At 45.4% G+C, this 10,760-nt stretch overlaps 1 protein-coding gene across 1 annotated transcript; it reads right to left on the bottom strand.

Annotated features, from left to right (window-relative positions):
* Positions 1–204: 204 nt before the first annotated feature.
* On the bottom strand, positions 205–927 carry LOC137835794 (uncharacterized mitochondrial protein AtMg00810-like). Its single transcript, XM_068644469.1, has one exon. It carries the CDS (start codon positions 925–927, stop codon positions 205–207), a length of 723 nt encoding a protein of 240 aa, XP_068500570.1.
* Positions 928–10,760: the final 9,833 nt, after the last annotated feature.

Raw genomic sequence — 10,760 nt, forward strand, 5'->3', positions numbered from 1 at the left:
TGCTAGTTGCAGCTTTGGCTCAATAAACTTTACTTCACAGTCTCCATTACTCACATGATCCTTGATGAAATAATGGTGAATCTCAATATGCTTAGTTCTTGAGTGCTGAATTTGATTTTTGGTAAGATTTATAGCACTTGTGTTGTCACACATCAAAGGAACCTTGCTGATTTGCAAACCAAAGTTTGCAAGTTGCTGTTTGAGCTAGAGGATTTGTGCACAACAGCTTCCAGCAGCAATGTACTCAGCCTCTGCAGTAGAGAGAGCCACAAAAGCTTGCTTCTTGCTATGCCATGAGATGAGGCTTGAAACAAGAAGATGGCAAGTGCCACTTGTGTTTTTCCTGTCCAGCTTGCATCCTGCAAAATCAGAATCTGAATAGCCAATTAAATGAATGGGAGAGTGAGAAGGATACCATAACCCAACATTTGTTGTTCCTTTGAGATATTTCAAAATTCTCTTTGCAGCTTTGAAGTGGGATTCCTTTCGATTTGCTTGATATCTTGCACAAAGACATACCACAAACATTATGTTCGGTCTACTCGTTGTTAGATAGAGCAAAGAGCCAATCAAACCTCTATATTTTGTTTGATCTACCCCTTTTCCAGCAACATCTGCATCCATATAGCAGCTTGAGGGCATATGTGTGTTTGCTTCCTTGCCACTCTCCATTTCAAATTTCTTGAGAATTTCTTTACAATACTTTGATTGGCATAGAAAGATTCCATCCTTTGTTTGCTTGACCTGCAATCTAAGAAAGAAAGACAGTTCTCTCATCATAGATATTTCAAACTCACCTTTCATAGCAGCCACAAATTCTTCACACAAACTATCTTGTGTAGCACCAAAGATGATGCCATCAACATAAATTTGCACAAGGATAATTTCAGAATTTGACTTTTTGATGAAGAGAGTATTGTCAATCATTCCCCTTTCATAGCCTTGTGACAAAAGGAAGTTGCTAAGCCTTTCATACCACTGCCTTGGAGCTTGCTTCAGCCCATATAAAGCCTTTTTCAGCTTGAAGACATGATTAATATATTGATGATCTTCAAAGACCGGTGGTTGATCCACATACACTTCCTCATTGATGTAGCCATTGAGAAAAACACTCTTGACATCCATTTGAAAGAGTTTAAATCCACTCATGCATGCAAAAGCCAGCAGCAACCTCACAACTTCCAATCTTGCAACAAGAGCAAAGGTTTCCCCATAGTCAATTCCCTCCTCTTAATTGTAGCCTTTGGAAACTAGCCTTGCTTTGTTTCTTGTGATCATACCATCCTCATCCAGTTTGTTTCTGAAGACCCACTTTGAGCCAATGATGTTCATCTCAGCTGTTTTAGGGATCAGAAACCATTCCTCATTCCTTGCAAACTGATTTAGCTCTTCATGCATAGCTTCAACCCATTTTTCCTCCTTGAGAGCTTCATCAATTGACTTTGGTTCAATTTGAGAGACAAAAGCAGTGTGCCTGCAGAAGTTTGAGATAGAGCTACGTGTAGAAACACCCTCATTTATCTACCCAATGAAGTTCTCCACTGACAGATATCTAGGAATCCTCCATTCTTTGGGCAACTCACTCTGCTGTAGAATTTCAATCGGTTGTTTCGAGCAATCAACCGGTTGTTTTTCTGCACAGATGTTCAACTTCTCCAAACTGATGTTCTATTCATCCTCTTCAGCACTGTTCTTTGAGATTTGAATGCTTTTGCAATCCACTTCATCAAAGACAACATGAACAGACTCTTTTACAATCATTAGCCTCTTGTTGTAGATTTTGTATGCATGACTGTTTAGTGAATAGCCAATGAAGATACCATGATCAGCTTTTTCATCAAATTTCCCTAGGTTTTCCTTTCCATTGTTTAGAACAAAGCAGCTGCAACCGAAAACTCTAAGGTGAGTGATGTTTGGTTTTCTTCCATTGAAGAGTTCATAAGGAGTCTTCTTCAAGATTGGCCTTATTAGCACTTTATTCATCACATAGCAAGAGGTGCTAACTGCATCAGCCCAAAAATACTTGGGAAGAGAAGATTCACTTAGCATTGTTCTAGCTAATTCTTCAAGGGATTTGTTCTTCCTTTCCACTACACCATTCTGTTGTGGAGTTCTTGGAGCTGAAAAATTGTGCAGAATTCCCATCTTTTCACAGAATTTGCTGAACTTTTCATTTTGGAATTCCCCTCCATAATCTCTTCTTATTGAGCCTATGTTGTTATTCTTTGTGTTTTGTAATCTTCTAGCAAGCTTCTTGAATGCAAAGAAGGCATCACTTTTTGATTCCAAGTAGAGAGTGCAAGTGAACCTAGAAAAATCATCCACAATAACAAGAGCATAATAGTTGCCACCAAGGCTCATGGTTCTTGAAGGTCCAAAAAGATCCATGTGAAGTAGCTCAAGAGGTTTTAAAGAAGAAACAACATTTTTTTTATTTTACAAGAGTTTTTCACTTGTTTCCCCTTTTGGCAAGCTTCACAAATATGGTCCTTCTCAAACTTGAGCTTGGGAAGCCCAATCACAAGATCTTTAGATATTAATTTGTTCAAGTGATTCATGTGAATGTGAGCAATTCTTCTATGCCATAGCCAAGACCCATCATGCTTAGAAAGAAGACAACCAATTGAACAAGGAGAAGAGATATCTAAAAGATAAACATTATTGATTCTCTTACCAATCAACATTACCTCTTTTGTGTTGGGAAGACAGATTTCTCAGGAGTTTGTTTTAAGGATAACTTGATATCCTTTGTCACACAATTGACTAATGCTCAGTAGATTGTGCTTTAAGCCTTCTACATAGAGAACATCATGGATGACCAAGATATCTTTGTCTCCTAGGATCCTCTTCCAAGAATCCTTCCCTTGTTGTTGTCCCCATAGGTAACGTGCCCTTCTTGCTTAAAGGAGATGCTTAGAAACTTTGATTTGTCCCCAGTCATATGCTTTGAGCACCCACTGTGCAGGTACCATTGCTGCATGCTCTCCTTCAAGGTTTCCTACAAAGTAGATTTTCAAGTACAAAGATTTGGTCCCCTTATGAATGTGGGTCCATTTGGTTTACATTCATCATTTGAACCTTTACAACATTTGGGAATCCACTTCATAAAGCCTTTAGGAACAACATATTTTCTTATTTTACAGAATCTGACAAACTGGCCTCTTTTCTTGCAATAGAAGCATGTAACAACCGGTTGTTTCGATAGATCAATCGGTTGTTTTTCTAGCAGTTTAGAAAATGACTTTGAAAATCTATCTTGCTTGTTCTGTGGATTAAAACCTAATCCTGCTTTTCCAAAAACAAAATTTTTAGATGCCAAGACATTCTCAAAGTTGGATTGACCTATTGAAAGCTTATCCACAGTTTTAACAAGATAATGAACTTTCTTTTCAAGATTTTCACAATTTTCACAAATAAGAATATCACACTTGCAAGAAGAGTTTTTGTAAACTATTTCAAGCTTTTCAAAATCTGTTTTTGAATTTTCTAATTCTTCTTCCAGTGTTTTGACTCTGTTTTCAAGCCAGCTATTCATTCCCTTTAACCGGTTGTTCAAAAGGGCCAATCGGTTAGCTTCTTCATGTGTTTCTTGAAAAGTGTACCGACCCGTCCTCGGGTGTTGACCAAAGTCAACACTTGGTGGGACCGATCAGGGGCACAGTGAGATGAGTAGGGAGACGGTCAGGCCTTGGGCGTTAACCGGCCTCGGGCGTTGACCAGGTTCGGACCAAGAAGTGCCTACAGTTGGGTAGGGCCACCCCCGATACCCACGCGTAGAAGGGACCGTGGAGTGGGCGGCACAAGTAGGAGGCGACACAAGTAGGAGGCGACACAACTAGGAGGCGGCACGGTAGAGGGGTGGAGGCCTTAGGCCTCGGTACCCCAAAAGAGTAATAATAGAGGAGAGAGGTGGTTTTCAAGCCACATCCCCAGTACTAGCTGAGAGGGATCCACCTCACGGCGCACCCATGCATGAGGTGTGGGCATGCGGAAGTACGCACCACCGTTAGAAAACCACTGGGACAGAAATGACTCAGAAGGAGGGCCACGTCCCAGGGGGTGATCTGCATGCATGGCATGTGAGGATGGCAGAAAGACTCTCAGGGCGAGTGACTAAGAGGCGTGGGCGCATGAGTTGGCATTCACGTGGTCACCCCCCGTGCCAGTTGCATTTCGAGAAGGGAGACTTATACGCTATGATTTCCCTAAGTTAGGGGACAGCGCTGTAAGGCCTTCCACACTGAGTTACGCTTAAGTCATGAGGAAACACGTGGCAGAATCACTGAAGCCAAAGGTATATAAGCCTTTCTGAAAGGCTTAGTCAGGTACGTTTTACACGTTCTATTCATTTGACACTTACACACTGTACGCACGAGTGATTTGAGAAAGAGAGAGAAATCAGTTAGAATTCAGTTACACACCATCAGAACATTGTAGTTGCGGTGTTCTGATACGGAGGTGCACGGTGTTTTCTGCCATTACTGAGCGTCAGAGTGCAAACGGCCGCGAGGGCGCCCTTTGTTCTCTCTGTTTCAGGTATTCACGGCGGCGAAGGGTGAAGGTTTGGAACGAGGTAGAAGGAGTCGTTGATACGCAGGTCTTGGCTACGCACGAAGAACAATCTGGTCAACCGGCATGAACATTTGGCGCCCACAGTGGGGCCGATTTAAAACAATAGTCCCACCGCAAGTAGTTGGAGGTTCAGCAACGAGGTTCGTGGAGGTTCTTGCATGATTCGTGCAAGGATTTACCTATAATACCCAAGTTCGTTCCGTTCTACCGAAGGAAGTTCCAAGATTCGCAGTAACAATTCGAAATTCTCCAAGAAACCGCGAAGAATGAGGACAACGCGCGCAGAAAGTGATGACATGACCTTGCAGCAGGTCATGGAGATGACGCAAGTCCTTCAAGAGGCGATGGCGGCGTCGAAGGCAAAGCAAGAGCGCATCCAAATGGATCTTGCGGTGTTGCAAGCGAGGAATGAGGAGTTGTTTCGTGCGAACGAAGAGTTGCGTTGTGGGTTGCGCAACCACCCTGGGAACCGTGAAATAGAGGATCGTGAGTGTTTCACACCACCTAGGGAGTTTCCTATGCCATTCTCGAAATCTATCATGGAGGCAGTGATCCCGCACACGTTCGTAGGTCCAAAGGTGACGTTCACGGGAATGGAAGATCCTGAGGCACACCCCACTGCGTTTCATATGCAAATGATGCTGGTTGGCGGTTCTGACGCTGTGAGGTGCAAGCTCTTCATAAGCACGTTGACAGGGATGGCGATGGACTGGTTCATTAGCCTTCCAGATGGCCATGTGACCTCCTTTGCGCAACTTTCACAGCTGTTCAGGGAGCAGTACATCGCGAACCGGGCTCCCCTGCCGGTGTCGTATGATCTTTTTTATGTGAAGCAGTATTAGGGGGAGACGTTGAAAGAGTACATCAACCGCTTCGTAGCGCAGGTGATGAAGGTTGGCACCACCGAAGAGCCGATGATCGTGTATGCATTCAGGAAGGGGATCTTCCCTGGGCCATTCTGCGAGTCGATTATCAGAAATCGCCCCCAAACTTTTGCAGAGATCAAGCGTCGTGTGGTGGAGCACATCGCAACAGAAGGTGAGGTGTGCGAGTGTTGCACCCGCACGCCCTAGAGCACAGTCGCGTGCACAGCCTGCCAAGGTGAATGAAATCGCGACAGGGAGGAGAGGTCAAGAAAGGAAGCGCCCCTACGAGGCGAGGAAGCCCCAGGCGAGGGGGCGTACAGGGGAGAACAAGTCGGTTAGGCACAACTTCGTGGTGGAGCTGAAGGACCTCATCGCAGTGCCTAACATCGCAGATACGCTGAGGGTCCCCGCAAAGAATGATAAAGTGTTGGGACCACACAAGGACGCGTGGTGCGAGTTCCACCAATCGTTCAGGCATCAGATCACTAACTGCTTGGCTCTGGGCCATCAGTTGGACGAGCTAGTGAAAAGTTGGTTTTTGAAAGATTATTTGGCGGGGTCATTCGCAGCCGCGACCTTGGCGGTGCCAGAAAAGGATCAGGCCCATGAGATGCCAATCCATGGGGAGGTGCACACCATATCTGGTGGTTTTACAGGAGGAGGATGCACTGCCTCTCAGCGCAAGAGGTACGTACGATCATGGAACTCGGTGGCCGAGCAGGGGCCAGACGGCTCGTTGGACGTCGACCTCTCGTTTACGATGGCTGATCTCCGCGATGTTGTCCCCCACGACAATGACCCCGTTGTTATTTCGATCGTCACCGCAGGGAGGAAGGTACACCGAATGCTAGTGGACTAGGGCAGCTCCGCGGACGTGATGGTTTGGTCCACATTCAACAAGCTGCAGTTGTCCCCTTATCTGCTGAGGCCATATACAGGGTGCTTGTTGATAAGTGCCTAATTTCAGTAATATTTCATATTAAAATATAGGCATTTATGAGGATTTATTGCTAATTTACATATAAAATAATCCCTAATTTATGAATTTATACCTTTTTATATTTTTTATGATCTTTATTTGAATAAGAGTATTTTATTCCCAAATTTGGTGTTAATTGCATATTTATAAAGAAGATTAGAGATTTGGATTTAAGATGAATGATTTGAGCTAAAAAGATAAAGATAGAAGGCCCAGAATGGAAAAAAATGAAAAGAAAGATTGGGCCTTTTTTATGTTTTATCATTTAGCCCATTAGCGCGACATAGGAAGCAACTTGACCCTAGAAAACTAGGATAAATAGAGGGCTAGAGGCTCAATTGTAGGGTGCCAGATTGAGAGGAAAACACCATAGAGTGAATTGTAACTCAATTGGGAGAATGTAAGGTGCTAGAAGTATGCGTGGCTAATTCTACCCTTTGGGATTGAGAGTAATCTGCTCAAACACTTATGTATTGAGGTGATATCTTATATATTAATATTCAGTTCTTGGTTGATTATTGGTATTGTTGTTTTACTTTTAATTTTCTGTGACAAATTGAGAATCTTAAATCTGACCGGGAGGTATTTTTAGGGTTCGGACCTAAACAACAATACTTAACATATTTGAGTGCTAGGAATAGACTTGAAATGTTAATTGCTATTAAACGTCTGAGCTTCGTTCTAAGTTGTTCTTATAATTATGCGAGGGATCGATAGTTAGGGGACATTCTTAAGGATTTTATATGCGAGGAATCGATATAAATGATTTTTATACGGGCATCAATTTCAATCAAAGAACTTAATATTGACATGCTAATCAAAATACTTGAGAGTGAGAGAGATGAAACTAATCCTTATTTTTCCAATTGAAACAACTAATTCTTTGTCTGTTTTCTTATTGATCAGTGCCAACACAATTAATTCAAAACTCTTTTAATTGTTCTGTTTTTATATTTAGCGATTATTATACTCGATAATTCACTATTCCTTGTGGGATCGATATCCGTCCTTAGGGACAATTATTACTTTTGACAAACGCGGTGCACTTGCCGTAAAAAGTCATCACTTGTATGGCTTTGTAGGGGACGAAGTGGAGGTACTGTTCAGACACGGGTTCACGCACCGATCTTGACATGTGTGAGTGGAGACGAGTGCACAAGGATAATGTCTGAGCTCCATGAAGGAATTTGCGGAAGCCACGTAGGAGGAAGGTCTTTGGCATCCAAGGTGGTTTGTGCAAGCTTCTACTGGCCGACAGTGAGGGAGGATTGTGTAAGGTACGCCCAGCGGTGTAAGCAGTGCCAACTGCATGCCGACTGGCACAAGGCACCACCAGATGAGCTGAGGTCAATTTACAGCCCATGGCCTTTCCACACGTGGGCAATTGACATTCTGGGGCCCTTCCCGTTAGCAATAAGGCAGATGAAGTACTTGATAGTTGGTATTGAGTACTTCACAAAGTGGATAGAAGTAGAGCCGGTGGCGCAGATCACCGCACACAGGGTACAACACTTTGTTTGGAAGAATATTGTGTGTCGCTTCGGGGTACCGAGGCGCCAGAGAAGAGGTAAGAATCAAGGCTGAGGCCGTGAAGAGAAGGGTAGAACATTAGTACAGCTCCAAGGTGAAGCCGTGGCAGTTCCAAGTGGCTGACTTGGTCATGCGGAAGGCTCATCCATATGAGTTGGAAAACAAGTGTCTCCCAAGTGGATCAGACCCTTCAGGGTGACCGAGGCTAGGGGGAACGGTTCGTATAAGCTCGAAACTCTGGAGGGAGGCCCCATCCCCCGCACTTAGAACACGGCAAACTTAAAGTTTTACTTTAGTTAAAAACTCTGTGTAGTATACAATTTAAGGGGACACTCTTTTTCCTTTTGGGGTTTTTTAATGAGGTCACCCAAGTAAAAATCAGTTTGAGCATACATTGTCTTAAGTTTTTCCTTATTACAATGTAAAGAAACGCTAAAAAGAAGTTGATCCTGTCGGCAACTCGAACGTGGAGCAATCGCTTCGTAGCACTCTTTGCCCCGTCTACGCGACTGCGTTCTCTGCAGAGTCAACCTCAGAACCTTCTCTCAGATGTCTCCAAACGTGACCTGCAAAACACACAGACGGCGCCTCTAGCGGCCGTTTGCACTCCGACGATCAAGTTAGTCCACAGAACCACCAAAGATCAGAAAACTAGTAGTGTGTGTGAAAAACTCTTGCTCTCTGTTTTTCCTCTCCCCTACTCTCACCCTGATTCTCTCCTTTTATGTCTCTTTCCCTGCTTCTGGGCATAACAGAATTCTGTTATGCTTTTCTGGCACATGTCAGAACCCTGTGATGCTTTTCAGAGAAAGTGTACCTTCAGAATCAGCAGTGGGAGCGTGAGAGTCTGTGCATGTCTGCGCGTCTCTGCGCTTGGCTGCGTCTGTCTGTACCCTTAATGGTAGGGAGTGCACTTTTGTCTGGACCGCACCCCTCTCAGATGGTGACACGTGGAGGCCTGCAACTCACATCTAACCACACACGTGTCATTTACTGGAAGGGCTCTAGCGCTTCTCTTTGTGTGCCTAAGTTACGCCCTTGCGGAGTAACTTAGGATATCTTCTCTCATCTGGGTAAATCGCATACTCTTAGGAGAACGTCGGGTGTGGCTGGTCTAGGCACACTCACCAAACGTTGCTCTCTGCGTAAGCGACTCACCCTTCACGATGCCATGCACGTAATGGGTTGAGGGAATCACCAATCACTGACTGGTTTACTAGTTCCCTCAGGCCACTCTCGTGCATGATTCCCTGAGGTGTGCTCATGCGAGATCCATGCGTAACGCTCTCGCTGGGAACCTCAGTCCCAGTTTAACTGCGTGTAACACGAGACCCCGATGACAATACACCCGATGACTGATCGGTGTTTATTTGCTTCTCGCGTTCTGCCTTCAGGCGTTAGTCTGAGAACTGGTCTGTTGATGGCCACTTGGCTACTGACCACCGATCACCATTCTGGATGATCTGTCCCCCGACCTCTCTTCCGCCTGATCTGTCGGTGGTCACTTGGTCACTGACCACCGATCACCGCTCTTGGCGATCGTCTCCTTGACCTCTCTGCCACCTGGTCCACGTGTCACCCTGCGAGTGGTCCACGTGGTTCTCTGCTGCTGACGTCATCGACTACCGATGACCGATCGGATTACAAGCCCCCAGTCTCGAGTCGAGAACTCGTTCTCAGCGAAGAGACTAAGTGGTCGTGCCCTCAGTCCACGTGGCAAGTGGGGCCGCCTCACGTGCCACCTCACGTGCTGCTTCTTTAACGTTTGGACTTCCTCTCTTAATCTCGCGACACGTGGCCCCATCGACGGCCAGCGTTGTGCGTCGCTAGCGCTTCTCTTATTCAAATTGGCGCGCTCCTTTACTGTTCCTCCATCTTCTTCATTCGACTCCCAGACTCTCTGCGAACTTTTCCTCTGTGCACCTTTCTTTCCTCAAATTCTCTGCTGCCACATCTCTTGCAATCATCCAAAGGTATGGTTTTTCTTCTCCCTGGCCCTCTTTTTGGTCATCTTTACCGATTGCATTTATCATTCTGGTTATCATGCATTCATCTTCTCTATTTCCCTCTCTCGAACCCGCGCTAGGGTTTTTTCACGCTCTCACTCTGGCTTCTGCCTCTTCTTCTTCCTCTCTTCACCTGGGCATCCCCTTCTCCTTTCCCCTTTCTGTTTTCACCGAAACATTCATCATTCCCTCTTCTTCCATTCATTCTGACTTTCGTTTTTCCTCCATTTGCAGCTATCTCGCGATGGCTCGCTTGAAACAAACTGCGCGTATTGTCGCCTCACCCTCTGGTGCACAGCCTTCCGCGAGTGCGCCAGCTCCACCACCGTCTGTTGCTACTTCCTTCCATGACAACGCCAGGGTCTACGAATGGGCCTCCCTGGCGTTGCTCGCTGAAACCTCCACTCTACTGCCCCAGGGCCACCTCAAGTCCTTGCTGAGCCACAATCCTGATGAGCCTTCCTGTGCCATCGACAGGGAGAATGACTTCAATATCCAAATTCGCATTCCTCCTCGGGGAATGCCCATCTGCGTGGATGACAGGGCCACCAATGGGGTGCCCTTCGTCTTCATCTACTCCGCTATTTTCAAGAGGTTGAAGCTGCGCCTCCCTTTCACCTTCTTCGAAAAGGAGCTGATGATGGAGTTAAACGTCGTGCCTTGCCAACTCCATCCAAATGCCTGGGCCTTCATCCGGGCATTTCAGATCCTCTGCAGTTATTTCGGGCACAACGCCTCCGTGGACGTGTTCCTCTACTTCTTCGAAGCGAAGAACCCTGGGGACAGGTCCTGGGTTAGCCTGAACGG

The sequence above is a fragment of the Phaseolus vulgaris genome, chromosome 11 (genome assembly GCF_000499845.2).
Source record: "Phaseolus vulgaris cultivar G19833 chromosome 11, P. vulgaris v2.0, whole genome shotgun sequence".
Taxonomy (NCBI): domain Eukaryota; kingdom Viridiplantae; phylum Streptophyta; class Magnoliopsida; order Fabales; family Fabaceae; genus Phaseolus; species Phaseolus vulgaris.

Excerpts from the sequence above, each read along its gene's own strand:
- LOC137835794 (XM_068644469.1), bottom strand. The coding sequence starts at position 927 with ATGATTGACAATACTCTCTTCATCAAAAAGTCAAATTCTGAAATTATC.